The sequence below is a fragment of the Chelonus insularis genome, unplaced genomic scaffold (genome assembly GCF_013357705.1).
Source record: "Chelonus insularis isolate UGA/USDA-ARS -01 unplaced genomic scaffold, ASM1335770v1 contig_94_pilon, whole genome shotgun sequence".
Lineage (NCBI taxonomy): Eukaryota > Metazoa > Arthropoda > Insecta > Hymenoptera > Braconidae > Chelonus > Chelonus insularis.
Genome location: NW_023276783.1, coordinates 1521560 through 1539097, shown reverse-complemented (window position 1 = coordinate 1539097; position 17538 = coordinate 1521560). Strand labels below are relative to the sequence as shown.

The following is a 17538-nucleotide window of genomic DNA, read 5'->3' as shown; positions in this document are numbered from 1 at the left end:
TTTTATTTATTCCTTAAAGTTAATAAAAATAGAACGATTTTATTCAAGTAAATATGTTGATAAAAATTTATTCGATTTAAATTGAAAACTTTTCTTTTATTTTCTTTCTAATATTATAAAAAATTATATTTTTCGAAAAAATTTTTAATATTTTAAATATTAATTTTTTTGTTTTTAATATTTTGCTCATTAGTTGTGAGTATTTAAAATGAATAAAAAATTTTTGGTTCTTTGAAAAACCCAGAATAAAAAAATGGAAAACTACGAATTATTTTATTCAAAGAATGTTATAAGATTAATTAAAGGGAAAATTGAACTATTTGGTTACGTTATCTGATACTGTGCTATTTAATGAGTTTGTTTAATGTAAATAAATTGTATGCCGTGGTCAGACACCATTTGATGCTACACTGTCGACAGGTGGTCTCAGGAGATCATGATACTGCATTAAAGCTTCTCTAAGTGATCTAGTAACTTGTGAGGATGCTGTCGCTAAATTACACTCAACTAAACAAGGATAAAGTTCAATCAATTGCATCCATACAGATCGTTCCACTTTATTTGCTGGAGCTTTCTTCAGAGACACTATTAAAGTAGCAACAGCTTTAAGAACAAATGAAATTTCTGATAGCCTATATCTCGGTAATGGACATTTCCCACTTCGCCGTTCATCTTCAATATAACGACATAAAACTTCTTGAAATCTATGAAGCAAAGCAGTGACTGCTAATCGACCGGCAACTCCACCCTCATTGCTCTCTTTATTATTGTGATCAATAGTTATATCAGGAACATTGTTTAATCCATCTAATAAGGAGAATTGTAAAAGTGTTTCGAAACATGTTTTAGCAAATTCTTCTCTAAGCTTTGTTTCTCCGTTCATTTCTATGTTTGAAGACGTAGCAGAATGTATAGAGCCTTTATTTAAAAGCATGACAACTCGTAAAATGAATTGATGTGGTATATGTTGAGAGTATGGAAGTACTTCATCACGTAACAGTTCCATAACTTGACAATCAACTGCTTCATCAGCTTGAATTTCCTCGATGTTTCTTTCTACTTTAATAACACTTTTAGGGAATAAAAACTCGTCCATTGTATCTGCTAGTGCAGGCCACATTGTTTGAAATTTATCGGGATACATTCGTGCTAAAGGCAATCCGGTATGTAACACGGCTAGAAGACTCGTAACTGCTAATTTCCATGTTGATGGTGATGGACATGCATATTTCATAGATAATGGTACTCGTAATGCTTCTATTACGTGTTTTAAAATTTCTTCATCAATCACAACTTGTTCTGATGCAGTTTTTTGATATAAATTTACTACCATGGTTAAAGCTTTTTCTCCAAAAGGTACATAATTCATCGTTACCCAATCAGCTGAGGTCCCTCGTACCTGAGATAAATTTCTTCGTTGTCAGTTTTCCGTATGTAGGAGCGTGACATGCTAATCTGGAAAATGATAGTAATTGTAAAAATATTGAACCTATCATAATTCGTAAATTATCAACACCATTAAGAGCTTCCTTTTGTAAAAGCTCCATGGAATGAAGTACACCATCTTGTAATTCCGTTAGCACAATATCAGAAACTGTAGGTAAAATATATGATGTTGATTCTCCATGCACTGGAACCTCTACAACATTTTTTAATACGGTACACAATTTCTTTAAATCTGCACTCGTAAATTTAACTCTTATGTGTTGAAAAAGTGGAGGAAATATTTCAACTAATGCTGTTAAAAATGCTTGGGAAGGAACATAAGGTTTATCATCATCCTCTTGAGGTGGTGAAGCACTCTCCATACCAATATTTAGCCACACTCTCCACGCGACAAACCACAATGCTTCAGGTTCTCCAGATGGAATATTGTCTTCATTTTCTCCATTCTTGTGAAGATATAAAATCTCTTGAAAAGATTTTAATGCTGCTAAAGAAACTTCGTTGTTTTTACTCAATGCTGAATGTTCAATAAACTCGAGTAACAAAGACCAAGCTCTTGGAAAATCTCCCAACATTTCAAGTAATTGCCGTTTTGTATTAAAAACTCTTGCTACACCCCGTAGAGTTAAAACTTGTGTCTCTGCCCATTGTTTTTGTGCTGTATTTCTGCTGTGATGTATAAGAATACCACTGGTATCAACTTTTTCGTTGCTTGCTGAGCTGGATAAATTCCGCACCTTATCTAAAAGTGGAAAGAGAACTTGCCAAAGAACAGCTTGCCATGTTGGTTGATGAAGAAGACCACCATGAGCTGATATAGTTGAAAATAAAGTTTGACTTGCTGATTTTCGTACAGCCGGTCGTGGATCAACACATAAATCACCCAGTCTTGCATAAAGGCACATCCATAATTTATCAAAAGCTGGCATATTTGTCGTTCCAGGAAAGTCTGGGAATATTGAGCCGGTATCTCCTTTTAAGGAATTACACAATTTTTCCTGATTTTGAAAGAAATAGTCACTTAAATTCCACATCAATCCAACCGCTGTTAAAGAAATATTTAATTCTTGAGTTTGAGAACCAAATTTAGCAGCTGTATCTACACATAATGGCAGACATCTCCAGGTCATTACTGGTAAAAAATCTGTCACTACTAATTGAAGACATTGAAAAGCTATTCGAACTGAACTTTCACCATGATGATCAGACACTGCACCAATGATACCTAATACCAAAGGCCACCCATGAAATAAAGTTTCTCCTCCACCTTGGAGAATTTGTAAAACACATTCAAGTTGTCGACATCGTACATTTGCATGCCGTACAGATGATAATTCTGCGAGAGGACCAAGCAATAAAGTCTGTAATTTTTGATTATCTCGAAGAGGTTGAGGATACTTATGTTGTAAAGCAGCTCGAACTAAATATGTAATTGCTTCTACTCCCCATTCACGCATTCTTATGTGTGGATGTTGACAAACTTCTAACAGATGATTTGTTAATGGTCTCCATAAAACTTCAACACGTGGTAAATTCACCAGTCCCGTTTCTAATAATTTAGCAACTGCAAATAACGAAGGTTCTCGATTAGAATATGCAAGCTCCATAGCTTCTTGACTTAATTTACACAAAGCATCAATTAAATGGTGAAGGGCCACATCATCTAGATATTGACTGCTTTCAAACAGTCTACTCAGCATAGCACTTAACACTGGTAAATCAGCCATCACAGCAGTAGTAAGAACAGCGTTTGAATCAGTAGCAGTTCTACCAGCCTTAAGAGATCCGCCTGTTGAAGGTTTGAGACCAAGAATCCAAACTAAATGTTGAAGAGTTGTCAGTACTAAGTGCCAAGCACTGCCTAAAATGCTCCCATGACAGTGAGCGAGCATCAATAGCGCTCTCATACACTGTAGATTCTTTGCCGTTAACATGACAGGCCCTTGTTGTGCACCTATTGGTAGAGAAGCTGTCGGCAATGGAGTACCAACAGCAACCACTTGTTGTCGATAGTCTTGTTCTCCCATTGTTGAAGGATTGTATTGACTTGGCTCTTGAGGTCGAGCTGTTGGAATTCCCTGAGGTGCACTGTTCAAGACAGTGAGTGCATAATGTGGTGGAAGTGATGCTTTACAAATAGCAGTTATAAATGCATCACGAGGAGTTTGCAAATCTAATAAACCACAAAGTGATGCAAACGTTTGGATTGACTTCAGTACGTTTTCTGTTGCTGTTTCATCTGTACTTGCGTCTACCAAAGGACTTAAAGCTGCAAGCAAGCCACACCAGCTCGAATTAATTAGCTGAATGTGTAGTTTCCTTTCTACTTCTGATGGATTATATGGATTTTGATTGCCTTGTTCTTTAGGGCCAAGAATTGCAAGAGAAATTGAACCAATTATATCTAGTAAACATGCATATGCAATACTTATGCCATAACCATCGGGAATTTGTGGCGGTTCTATTTTATCAAGCATTTCTAAGTAAACTGGTTTAGCCTGACCACTTGAAAACGTAGCAACAACCGGAAGCCAAACTCCTCGTGAGTAAAATCCAGGTTGAGGTGTTACACCTGGACCTACTGGCATTCCAGCTAATAAAGTTGGTGCTGCACCTTGAGCGGTTGCAACAGCAGCTGAAACATCATTATTTAATTAGATTTATGAAAATAAATTAATTAGTTTAATAATTTATATTTATAATTACCTCCAGCCGCTTGACTTACTGCAGGAGAATTGATAAAAAGATTGTGTACATAAGCACCTAAACTATTGACAATATCTTGAAAAATATTTGTTGTGTGTTGTTTTAAATCATAACATTCACAAAAACTAGTAAGAAGATCAGTATGAACGGTCATTTTATGTAAAACTTCCAAAGCTAAGGCTCTTTGCCAAGCAGGCTTGTCGGGATCGAGAAACTTGACAATTAAAGATAGAAATATTTCGCATTCAGTCACCTAGAAAATCAATTTAACCTTCAGTTACATCATTAATATAATTTTTTTTTTTGAGTTGACATAATAAATGACGTACCAAAAGTGAATGATATTTTTGTACCAATATAGAAACAACTCTTAAAAGTCGCATACTAATTGGAAAGTATGGTTTATCGAGAGGTGTTGCTTGCTGAACTGATGCAGGTACGGAGTTTCGGTATTTAATGTTTGGTGAAAATAATTTAATCACCAAAGCACATACTCTTTCTTTTAGTAAAAAACTAAATTCAGGATGTTTAAAAAAGACTGATGAAAAATTGGTTAAAACTGACTCCAAAAGTTCTAAACCAAATGTTCTTGTCATTTCAGTAATTCCTATCAGCCAATAAGGTTGATCTGCATTAACTAATTGTACTAAATCTTGAAACATTAAAAAAGCATCTGCAGCACAAGGAGCGAGACCTTTTGGTGGCTGTCCAGTACATGTTTTTAACTCTTCAAGGACAGTTTTTTCAGGCTCTGATTCATTTACATTTTGTTCATCTTCAGCGATAACTCTTTCGAAAACTAAAGATACTAATTGTCTTACTGTTGCACTAGCTGTATTAATTGTTGTAGAATCTTTTGTGAAATGAAGTCTAAAACACAATACTAAATTTCTAGACAAAATTTCTCCATGAACAATTGTGTTAGTTGCAAGAAGAAGCGTAACAGTTTGAAGAACTTTAACTTCTTCTATACCAAGTTCCATTAACATCCATAAAGTATCAGTAATATATCGAGCACCTTTTTGATCAATAGCTTGTTGTGTTATCAGTCTTTGCATTATTTCTAAACAAAGCTGCAATAAATTAAACAGATTATTTGTTTATATTATTTGACATTCTTTTTATTAGCTCCTCATTTTAAAGATATTAAAAAACAAGTTAAATTCATTAGAGAAATACTGAAATTTTATACCTTGATTATTCTAACATCTTTACTCTCACATCCTTGTACTAAAGGGAAAAGAATTTGATTGACAACATAATAAATAGATGCCGATGGATTATTAGCAGCAGCTCTGAGTTTAACTATTCCTTCCTCACATGACTGCAATAATTATGAAGATAATTTTTAGTTTTGTCATGATGATTCATTGTCAGATAAAATTTACAATACTATCAATATGATAGTAATAGTAAAAAAAGTACACTTACTTCTTTTATTTGAGGATATTTCTTTTTAGTTTCAGAACTGAGAGTCTTTAAATTGGCCTGTAGGCTTTCTAAAAATTTAGCATTATTCTCGGGATTGTACCCGGTTGTAATACTCGTCATTGTATCTGTAATTGTTATTAATACACACTGATCATTAACAATTGATAACAAATAGTTTTCTTCATTAGATAATTACCAAAGTTCTGTTTAATTTATATCAAAAAGATGTTACTTCATGACTTATTTATATTCTATATTTTTTTTACAATACTGTTTACGTTGATGACAGTCTAACAAAATAATGAGATGAGTTGGCATATGGAGTCTAAAAGAAAGAAGTGCAAACCCCGTTTGACGACAGATAAATCAGGTGGACGTATAGATGTGTAGGTTCAGCGAAACAACAATTGTTTCATAAATGAATCACATGTGGCGCTGATTTAAAAATAACCTTTTGTGAGATACAATTTTCTTTGATGAAAAACAATATAAATTTTTTTCTTTAAATATATTTTTGGAAAATGTGATCATTAATAGGGAATACATTATTTTTGGAGTAATATTTGTAAGAACAGAAAATAAGTGAAATAAATAATTTTAGTTTTAAAAGATCAAGTTACACGATAATTTCTTAAGATAAATTTCAAATTTTGCGCTCTATTTAGTTCCGAAGAGATTGTTTGGGAGCGCTGATGTGCTTGATGACCACGAAATAAATAATTTTTTAGCTCCAATTTTCATTTTCAACACAATCGTACCTTGATTAATTAGTTAGATAATCATTAATGTATTTATGAGATATTTTTATTTAATTAATTGATTGTCAAAACTTCAGTTAAATACATAATTTAAAATAAATGTCATGTTGGATTTTTAGGCTATGTTATTTCTAATTTTGTTCATCTATCATTTAGTCTAGTCTAAATAATGGCGACTCCAGTGGAGGAACAAATTTCAGTAGAAATGCCAGACGTAAAAGAACATTTGTTGTAAGTTAATAATTACATTTTAATTTCAGAAGTTTTAATATTATTTGACTTTATTTAATCGAACTTTAACATTATAAATCATTGTTAAGTAATTACCCATTTATGGATTCAAAAGTAACCTCTTCAAGGTTGTCAATAACAAAATGTATATTATTTTTTATTACATTTGTTAATGTTCATTTATAGGTATGAGCCGACTGTTCATAATTGGGTGGATATAACAGAAAATTTTTTCGAATCTATCAAATGTAAGTATCTAATAAATTGTTAGTATTTATTTTTATACTTTAATAAACGAAAATAACGTGTAATCAATCTTTGTTCAGGTCTAGAGCTCGGAGAACTTTTACATGATGAATTATTTGGTTTATTTGAAGCTATGTCTGCTATTGAGATGATGGATCCTAAAATGGATGCTGGAATGTTGTGCAATAGAGGAAATAATAAACCATATACCTTCGAGCAAGCTGTAGAAAGTGGAGCAATAAGATTAGAAAATCTTACACCGGCTGAAGTGATAGGAATTATTGATTCAACATATGCTTGTATTGTCTCTTGGCTTGAAGGACACAGTTTAGCTCAAACAGTTTTTACTAATTTGTACCTGCATCAACCTGGACAGATCGTAGATAAACCATTAAAAACATTCTGTTATGCTGTCTACCAAATAATTGATGTAATTAAGAATTCCATCAACCGAGCTATGGTTTTTGAAGAAGAAGATTTCCAGAGTGTTACATATGGTTATAAACTTCAACCAGACATTACTGAAGCCAAGACACTATCGATGTTAAAAGAAGTTGAAGAAGAACTACATCGGAAAAGTCGTATTAAACCAGTCAATGAAGAGACTGAAAAAGAATACAATGATGGATTGGCACTTTATGCAAGAATAAGATTTACAAAAATGTTTTATTTAGCGTTATCCACTATGGGCAAGAAAGATAATGTCTTACAGAATCTTGGAGATATTCAGCGATTACTTTCGAATTGCACTGACATGATTCAAGTGATGATTAAAACAGTAAATAGAGGAGAGAGAGCTGATGAAGTATCTAATCACCCCACAATCATGGGATTTGATCCGATGGTTAATCAAAGACTACTACCACCAACATTTCCACGATATACCAAAATAAAACCAAGGATTGAAGCGTTGGAATACATAGGAGAGTTAATAAATCGATTGAAAACTGTAACAAAAGTAACTAATTGCATTGGATTTCATAGTGCTTTAGATTTCTTCCTTGAATTTTCTCGCCAGAGTCCTTGTATTCTTTCACGATCGATGCTGCAGATTATTTATCTTCCTGGAGGTAATCGAGTATTTGGAATGCATAATTTTACAGATATTTTAAAAGATGCTGCTAGAAGCTTCACTGCTCCGCCCGCATTATTGCCAAAAAGTACTCTTCTCCAAAATCATCAAGCAAGAGAATGTGTTGAAACATTTTTCTATCATTGCACGACATTATTTAATAGTCTTCTACAACTCAGTGGACATAATAGAGCAAGGCAAAGAGATAAACTGGCTCATATGCTTGAAGATTTTGCTACGCTGCATGATGAAGCTGAACGTGTTGATCGTCATCTTAATACTTTGTCGTTGAAAAATGATACATCCCGATCACATTTAGCTTGTTTTGCTACTTGGTTACTTTACCATATGGTAAGAGTTATGGTTATGTATCTTTTAAGTGGCTTCGAGCTAGAACTTTATTCAGTCCATGAGTATCATTACATTTTCTGGTATCTGCATCACTTTTTGTATGGCTGGTTATTATCAGCTCTTACGCGCGCTGGCTCTTTCCTAATGGAACAGGATTTTCACAGTGAAATGCACAAAGGACGAGGGGGAAAGAAAAGTGCAAAAAATAAAAAGAAGAAAATGACACCTAGACCTTATAGCTCCGAAATTCACATGTACAGAATATTACAAAATATATGCGGAGGATATTTTGAAGCCCTTGTAGGCCTTCGGATGGATGGCAAAATTCCACTTCCAGAAAAAGAATTTGATTCAGAACGTGTTAGATATGAACATAGACTTTTATCGCCATTTTCTTCATTGTTATTACCACCAGCTGCTGACTATGATAAATTTTTGGATCTCACAAATTCTCATTTAAATAAAAAAAATGTGAGTAAGGATTTGGATTTATAAATCATCGTAAATTTAATTTTAAAGGATGGATTATTTCATTTTACTTAATTCTTCATTAAGTTTTGTCAATCAATTAGATATATTTATTTTTCTATTATAAAAAATAAAAAAAATATCATATAAAGTTTAAATGAAGCTTTTGATAAAAAAAAATCTTTGGAAACTGTGAATTTTATAATATAGTGAGAGATTTAATTACTGTGCATTTTTTTTTGTTAGGATGGAATTACGAGTGAAATGCAATACTCAGCAGCATGTCGACACTTCCATGAAGCTAAAAATATGTTGGATTATGCTTTGTCTTTGTGCCAGGATAGAAATTCTTCTAATGCTAATGAGGTATTTTTTACTGCTTTAATACATACATAATAATTTTCATTTTTATCCTCTTAATCTACTAATTAATTACTTATCAAGATAATTCTACTAAAGATGATTTCATTTCTTTCAGATAAATGATTTATTAAAGGTAACTAAAACAAACTTCATAGTAGTAAAATTATTAGCTGATGGACATAAAAAAGACTCCAAAGAACCACCTGTCTTCGACTTTTCCTGCCATCAACATTTTCCCATTATAAAACTCGTATAAAATCATCTTTTTTTTTTCTTCATAGCTTTTTTTATAGGTATTAAATCGAATCTAGTATATATATATTTTTAACAGATTATTTCATTTTAAGAAAAATAATTAATGAGGAAAAAATTATCCAATAAAATTTGAATTATTTTATTTAATTTCTGTACATTTTTATTGATTTATTTGTTCAAATTATCTTAACTTCATTTGATATTTTTATTCCAATTATTTCTACCTTCAAGATAGATAGTAAATATAAAGTGGAGTACATTAACTGAAATATGCGTTGAACGCGCTCATGTATTAAATCAAAATTAAACAAATGTGTCTGTGTGTGATTATACATCTGAATATTCCTGTATATATATACATAATCATATACATGTATATATATATTTAAACGTAAAAAAATATCCGTTGTACAATTTTTCTCGTCAGGATTGATTGTTAATTTGATTTGTTAGTTCTTTGAATAAATTCTCACAATTAATTTTTAAATAAAGAGTAATTGAAAAATCAATAAAATTGTACTGAAACTGCAAAAAGACTGTTGCCAATTTCTTTGAAAAAAAACAAAAAACAATAAATTAGAATAAGTAATAAAGAAAAGTTGTTTATTTATAACTACAACTATAAATGAAGGTTTATACATTTTTAGAGGCTTAAAAAACAATTCTTTAGTTAAAAATTTTTAAATATTATCCATACATAATGGTTTTGTGTGTAAAAGTAACTGATGCTAAAATAAGAAAACCTTTCCTTGGAGGATGGAAAAATATATTCACAGGTACAATTTATCATAATGCAGAGTCTCAAACAGGGCCATTAATAGTAAACAATGTTGAAAATGTCTGTAGCCGAGAGACGCAGTATATCAATATTAAGGATAATTCTTGTCAGCCAAGCATCAATAGAGCTACACAAATGTGGAGGTGAAACTTAATCTCTTCTTTGAATGACTAAAGGCTTATAATTGTTATCATTAATATTATTTATCTACAATATTATTCTCAATGTAAAATTTTTAGGAAAGATTGTTATATTTCAAGTGAGAATGATAAATATATGACACCTAAGCCGTATGAAACCCATGAAATGAGAGAAAAAAGATTGAATGAAAAGGCAAAGATTATTCAGAAATGTTATCGATCTTGGAGAATAATAAAAACTATGTCTCAATGTGCAACAGCTTATAAAAAAATGTCGGACGATTGTAAAAAGTTTGAAGAAGAGCGAGCTGAATTGTTGAAGAAAAGGAACGAACGTTCCATTATTCGACAAACTTTTCCTCAAACTTGGGCTGATTTGGATAAAATATATGCCTTGATTGAATTCCAACGGCAATCTCGTCTGAATGAAGTGCGAAAAAGATTTTTTCCCGCAGCTGTGATAGCAGAAAATTATCGAATACTAGAAAACAATATAGATACATTGGAGAAGCACCAACAATTTATTATTAAAAAGAACAAAAGTAAACAACTTGAAAAATTTTTAATCTCTAACTGTAAGCCAGTGCGGTGGGTTGGATATAAAAGAAAATTTATTGAAATGATCACACTACGAGTCCAGAAAGCTCGTGAAGTTAAGAGCCTTTATGACAATCTCAACAGAAACGATTGTACCAGTGAGGAAAGACTAGAATTGTTAATTATCCTTAAGAGATCTCTAAACTTACACAATTGCTATTTTGCTATGGATCTTATAAACTTGATAGATCAAGAAATAATGCTTTCGACTTTTATAGTTACAGGAACGTCATTAAATTATTTACGTCAGCGAATATCAAGTAATTAATGAAAAAAAAAACAACATTTTTATTACTTTTAATTTACATATATAATTAACAACTTAGACCTTTTTATTTATTGAAAAATATTTGGAAAATTAAAAAAAAATTGTTTTAATTATTCAATATTTTTCAGATGCTTTTTTATATTTTGTTCGTTATTGTCATGATTGTTGTTTTAATAATGATCAAATAATAGAATTAAAAGAACCAATTGAATCAGATAAATTACTATGCAGAAGTTGTATGAAATTATTACCTCGAAAGCACTTTGCTGCTCATGTGAAGATGAAAAAGTTGTCTACGTGTCTTTACTGCTTTAGACTAAGTCAACGCAATGTAAAAAAGATTGACTATGAACCTTATACATATTTACTCAATGAAATCCGAGCTGAAGAATTGGAAAGAAAGTGCTTTTCTACCCTTCTGTATGTTATTCAAGAGCCCGAAATCTATCACTTGGTTAACAATATCTGGCATGGACGGTCAATAGTGAGTCAGGTCGATGACATTTCTCGCTTGAGGCTTGTCAGGTTTCACGTTGGTACGCCATGGGCACCATGGAATTGTATATTGCTTACTGAAGAAGAGAGTAAAGCACATTTCTTCAACAACGATCTTGAAGCTATGTACTCTAAAGTATTACTTCAAAAAATTAAATTGATTCATCTTGTTGCAAAAAGCTATTTTAGGTATGAATTTTTTCTATGTAATTCAATATTTATTAGATGATCCACTTTTATGACTCAATGTAATTTATTGGTATTTAGAGATTTAGTTCAATTTGAGAAAAAATTTTATAACTCATCTCATTACCGTACTATGATAGAAGAAAGTGGACAAAATTTATAACAACTTTAATATGGTAAATATATTATTAAGTTATTTGATTGATTGAGTTTTAAAAAAAACTTTTTTAAATAGTTTTTCATTCATTTAAATTTCAAATAAACTTTAATCGATTAATTTCAATACCAATAATGAGTTCTAAATTGTATTACAGTAGATTTGAGTGTGAAATATGCATTGTTGAGAATGTAATAAATATTGAAAAAAAGCTTTGCCACTGATCTATGAAAAATAAAAAGAGAGAATTTTTCGTCATTGTATAAAGGAGATTGAAATTTTCCTAGAAAACGGGAAATCTTATAGAAGAAATAGAGGTATATGAGAAATTGATTGAAGGTTCAATTCATGGTGGATCTGTTTCAATCTTTCAATCTTTCCGACGATTCGTTCGTGCATAAACAATCGACCAAACTGGTTTCTATTGACTACTAAGTCTATTACCCTTTCTCTCTATTACTATCTATATATTTAAATGCCTTTTCTGGAATTCCTCAAGAACTGTAACGGAATTTCCTAAGCGCATTGAGTGTCAAACTTCAATCAGTTTTCCGACTAAATTTGCGAGCTGCTTATCTTGCCCGTTGTTTCGCTTGTAGCAATTACTCTTGCACCAGTGAGACCCCAAGATTGCATTACTCAGAGGTAATTCATGTGACCTATTTTCACTATGGCATTATCAAAGATTCAACTTTGGTCAAGTTTTGTCATCTAATGTGTTTAAAAATTGAAATTTATAAATTCATTAACTGTTTTAATTACAATCTGAATATAAACGCTGACATATTTATTTTTTTACAATGACAAATTTTTTTTACAATGAAATTAAATATTGAATAGTTTTATTTTAAATTTGTTTCAAATTGATTTCTACATTACATTCAGAACAAGTAAGTGAAAACGTTACTTATTATAAACTTATAATTATTAAGCACATAACAATTTACAGAAGAATCAATTATTAATTTTATATTATGTTGAAACTATTTAACAGATTTGTTTTATTTTAATAATGTTACAAAACTTTCGTAACTTTAGGTAAGACTGAAATTGTAAAGTTGAAGAGAATATTCAGTACATTCAAGTCTCTCTCATATTCTCCTAATGTTTATGCCAAGTTTTGAAATAAACCAGTATCATAATTATACACAGGCGTTTTCTACATTCCACTACTGCAGATGTGTTTCTCAAGCGTACTGTTATAAATCAAAATTTCATGAGATTATACTGGCTTATAAGTTCAACTTTTTCATGGAGTAAAAATGGTTCTAAAAAAATTAATATCTAAAAAACTCTATAGAAATTTTTATATTTTCATTCATCAACATCTCATCTACTCTTATTTTCATACTGAGAATCAAAAAATAGCAAATTAGTCTGATTAATATCATCCAACTTTATTCACTACATCTATTTGTTTCGACTTGTTTTGTGTTTACTTATTTACATCAACTTTGTGTTATACGGTTTACGTTGTTATTACAAACCCTCTGGCTAAAAGCTAGGTACGATAGCTTATCCACGTAATTACTAATATATTTCTTTCATCAGAATTCTACTAACCGAAATCATGATATTCAATTGCATCAATAAATCAATATTTTAGTTACACGAAATGTGTATACCATATCACCTACCACAATCGCATAGTAATCATGTTACTTATTCGATAAAACATAAAATTTTATCATGTTTCCGAACTAAATATGAACATATTATTATTGTTTAGCAGAACAATTAGTCATTAAGTTTAACTTGAAATATCATAAACTTTTAAGTTTCTTGAGTAGAATAATTACAATTGAATTTCTAATTTACATTGGATTTTTATTGTATTTTATTCGAAAGTATGATAATGTGTTTTCAACGAATAATTAGCAATTATTAAATATTTCTTTCATTCATTTAAATACATTAGTTAATAAAAACTGAATCATCAAAGAATGTCTGACCCAGTTAATACTTGTACTACTTCTTTAAAGAGATTTCAGAGTTAAATATTGAAGAAACTAAGAAATTTACAATAATTTAAGTGTTTAATTTTAATTTTTTAATAATTGATAGTAATAAAATTTTTGTTTATGGAACAAAAATAAATGGCTCATGAGGGGATCGAACCCGCGACCTTCGCGTTATTAGCACGACGCTCTAACCTACTGAGCTAATGAGCCATGTTGTGAAGGAAATTTTTTTTTATACTTATTCATACTGTTATTCATACGATTAGTCACTTTTTTTCAGATGATTTTCATCGCAACATTATATAATAATTACGATGAACACTTGTTATTAAGAACATGGAAGAATGTCGAAACAGGTATCGAGTACTATGATGCTTCAACTCAAGCATATACAAAGCATCGTGAAAGTCGTGGCAGAAGTGTGCTCACTAAAAATCAAACTACACAAACATCAAATGATTCTCTGGTAGTTAATAAATATACTACAACATTTTGTGAAAAAGTAACACAGACTTCAAATTTACCAGACTTGAAAGATAAGTTAGTAACACCTTCATCAGCGACAAGAAACTGGTTATCAAGTCAAATTCTGCGAGGTAAAGCTCAGGAGTTGTTTTCCACTCGAAAATATTCAAGGTATTCTATAAAAATTTGTTCTTAATGAAATATTAATATTAGAATATTTATTATAAAATGTTTAAATATTTACCTTATTTTTTATTTACAAAAATCAATCCACTGAGTATGTGACTAGCTGTAAAATGATGTCCAGAAAAATATAAACCAAATGAGCAATAAATGAACATTTAAAAAGAGATCTGGGCGTAAATTGGATTGCCCACACTATCAACTTCTCATTTGGTGTCCTTGAAAGCTAGAGAGTGAACTACTTTTGCAAACCTAATCCGGTCATCTTTATATAATTATCTGTCGAGTATAGTTGGTCCAGAGTTGATATAACTTTTTATTTCTGAGACATTTGAGAAATCTGTTTTGTTTATATATTCTTTTTAATTTAAAAAATCTGCCAATTGGAACTTGTTAAAAAATTTATCAGGTAATTTTTACATAGTTATCCGGCAATAAAATTGAAAAAAGATTCTCAAATGTACACACAGTCATCTTCTCTCTAAAAACGACAAATTATGATTCTAAGAACCTTAAAACGTGAAGATATGTCGGAATTTATGATCCAAAAAATAGGATCCATTACAGCAACGTCCCAATTGGATTCCTAATTTTTCACAATTTATGTTTAGTAATCTTTCTAAAAATGAAAAAAAGAGTGATATAAATTTATAAACATTTTTTACAGATTAGAAGAGGAGAGTGCAAGGAAAATACAAAAATTCTTCAGGTAAAAGTTTGAAAAAATTGAGAACAAATTCAAATTGAATTTATAATTAAATTCAAATGAATAATTCTAAAACATCATAAAAATTTATTAAAAAAATTTCATGGATTAAAATCCAACCAACAGCGTAAAAAACGTAATGATGGACTAGGAATGTTCAAATTTGTTCTCAATTGATGACTTGGATAGCTTTTAGAATTATTGTCAACGTACTTACACCATCATTTTTTCAGAGCCTGTCGTACGCGAACAGAAATATCATCTTTAGCACGTTTTGCTGTGTTAACTCGAACGCAGCCACCCATTACAGAGAAGTTAATAAGATTGAATGAAGACAAACGTTTTAAGATAGTAGAAAGCCAGGCTCCTAAAAGTCGTTCTGATTTTGAAATGCTGAAGAATATGTTGGATCGTTGGAGAATCTTAGAAAGTGAACAAATGGATTGTATGCTTTTTGGAACTTCCAAGAAGGCCGCACAATCTATGATCCTCTTGAAAGAGATTGAATTACTGCGTTCTATTGAGCTGGCTAAATCTCGGGTCAAACAAGAAAGAATAGAAAAAGAGAAGCTGAATATTTTGGATAAACTAGCCATGTCTGAGTACTGGAGGTAAAATAAATAAATGAAATTTACATACAAACGTATGGCATAGATATATTATATACATACTAGTTATTCTTCATAAATTTCATCCTTGGAGGACTCGAGACGGAAAAGTGATGGAGGTGGAGACGCAGAGAGTTGCAAGAGCTCGTGAGTGCAGATCCTTGTACTATGCACTGACGCAGGAAAATGTAGGGAGAATTGACACGCTGAAAAGTATCAAGGAATACATTCAAAACCACACTTGTAAAGCTGCTAGAGATTTAGAGTATGTTCTAGATCAAGAGTTAGACTTTACCTTGAAGAACTTGAACCCTCGGATAACCAATCAATTAAAGAATCGAGTTAAAATAGAGTTTCTTAGATTTTCCTCTCTTTACTGTCAAGCTGCTTCTAGTAGACATTATTCTGAAATTGAAAATTATAAAGCGTATTGCAAAAGGTAGTATAGTTATTCTAGAAGTAGAAATTGGAAGATTCTTTTAATTAAATTTTATCTATTTATAAAAAATAAATTATTAATAAGTTTTTTTTTCTAGATGTAGCAGATTATTACCTCTGACTTACTTCTCTGAAGAGGATAAGCACGGCTTGCGGACTTGCAACTACTGTTCATCACTGAAACCAAGTCCAAATCCTACTATCCTTTACGAACCTTACGAGCAAATGCTGAAAGACTTGCATAAGTCTGAAGCCCAATTGGGATCATTCAATGGTCTAGCTTTTCACATTGGCCCTCGTATTCTCCATCATCTCGTTAACTACATCTGGCATGGAAAATCTGGGATATCTGAGTTTGATGACTTATTCCAATTACGTCTTTTACGTTTTCGTTTGGATGTTGAGTGGTCTCCATGGAATTCTATTCTTCTAACCAAGCGAGAAGCTGCAGTTCATCAAGCAATGACTGATCCTTGGCAATTGTACGATGCAAGTCTTGTTCAGAAGTTTATTTTAAAAAACCTACAAGCTAAATTATATTTTAGTCATCTTTTGAAATAAATATTCCATCTATAACAATACAATTAGTTTAATAACCATTTATATGTTTCAATTCAAGACTGATTTATTTAATGTAAACAAACTTATTTATAATAAAATTAATTTGTTAGAAAGAAATAATAACTTGTTACACTACAAGTTTTCAAGTTTCTTTTTTACAATTTCATTCTTTTCTTTTTAAAAGTTTACGAAGATAAAGAAAGATTCTGAAGAGATACTTTTCTTGACAATAACTTTATAAAGATTGAGGATAATCACAATTAGAAAGAAAATAATTGATGGATTTTGAAGTAGAAAGTTTCAATTCAAAAATCCATCCATATTTATTCTCATATTAATAACTTAATATCAATTAAATTTAAATTATCTTTAGTAAATATGTATTGTTTCTGTAAAAAATATTCAATTAAAAAAGTTGTAAAACCAATAAATATAAGACAGTGAACTACATGATAGTTAACCAATGGTCAAATGATAGTGCCGAGATTAAAATGCAAACTCGATAGAAAAGTTATTTGGTTACTTTTGAATAAAAAAGTGAGTTTTATATTTGTATCAATACTAAAATAATCGAATTACTTTTGAATGCTATTTGAAAAACGAATATTTGTTTTAAAAAAATCATCATTGCACGTAGATTGAAATAGAAAAATCGATATAAAACATTT

General features: G+C 30.8%; 3 protein-coding genes and 1 non-coding gene across 4 annotated transcripts; 2 read left to right on the top strand and 2 right to left on the bottom strand.

Moving 5' to 3' along the window:
* Positions 1-189: 189 nt before the first annotated feature.
* mon2 (Mon2 homolog, regulator of endosome-to-Golgi trafficking) lies at positions 190-5934 on the bottom strand. Its single transcript, XM_035092694.1, is given in 7 exon segments — positions 190-1394; positions 1396-4081; positions 4153-4405; positions 4482-5225; positions 5345-5476; positions 5584-5708; positions 5780-5934. Coding segments are annotated over 6 exon segments (4941 nt in total). The 5' UTR covers positions 5704-5708; positions 5780-5934; the 3' UTR covers positions 190-388.
* A 368-nt stretch (positions 5935-6302) lies between these two features.
* Positions 6303-9889, top strand: Naa35 (N-alpha-acetyltransferase 35). The gene is made up of 5 exons (XM_035092757.1): positions 6303-6572; positions 6759-6820; positions 6899-8712; positions 8956-9075; positions 9188-9889. The coding sequence occupies exons 1-5, from the start codon at positions 6511-6513 to the stop codon at positions 9326-9328; spliced, it is 2199 nt and encodes a 732-aa protein (XP_034948648.1). The 5' UTR covers positions 6303-6510; the 3' UTR covers positions 9329-9889.
* Positions 9890-9992: 103 nt separating this feature from the next.
* LOC118072890 (uncharacterized) lies at positions 9993-16870 on the top strand. Its single transcript, XM_035093047.1, has 9 exons — positions 9993-10248; positions 10345-11102; positions 11239-11794; positions 12470-12593; positions 14190-14545; positions 15225-15266; positions 15497-15874; positions 15966-16310; positions 16408-16870. The coding sequence occupies exons 1-9, from the start codon at positions 10028-10030 to the stop codon at positions 16868-16870; spliced, it is 3243 nt and encodes a 1080-aa protein (XP_034948938.1). The 5' UTR covers positions 9993-10027.
* TRNAI-AAU (transfer RNA isoleucine (anticodon AAU)) lies at positions 14046-14119 on the bottom strand. Its single transcript has one exon. It is a non-coding gene; the product is annotated as a tRNA-Ile (tRNA).
* Positions 16871-17538: the final 668 nt, after the last annotated feature.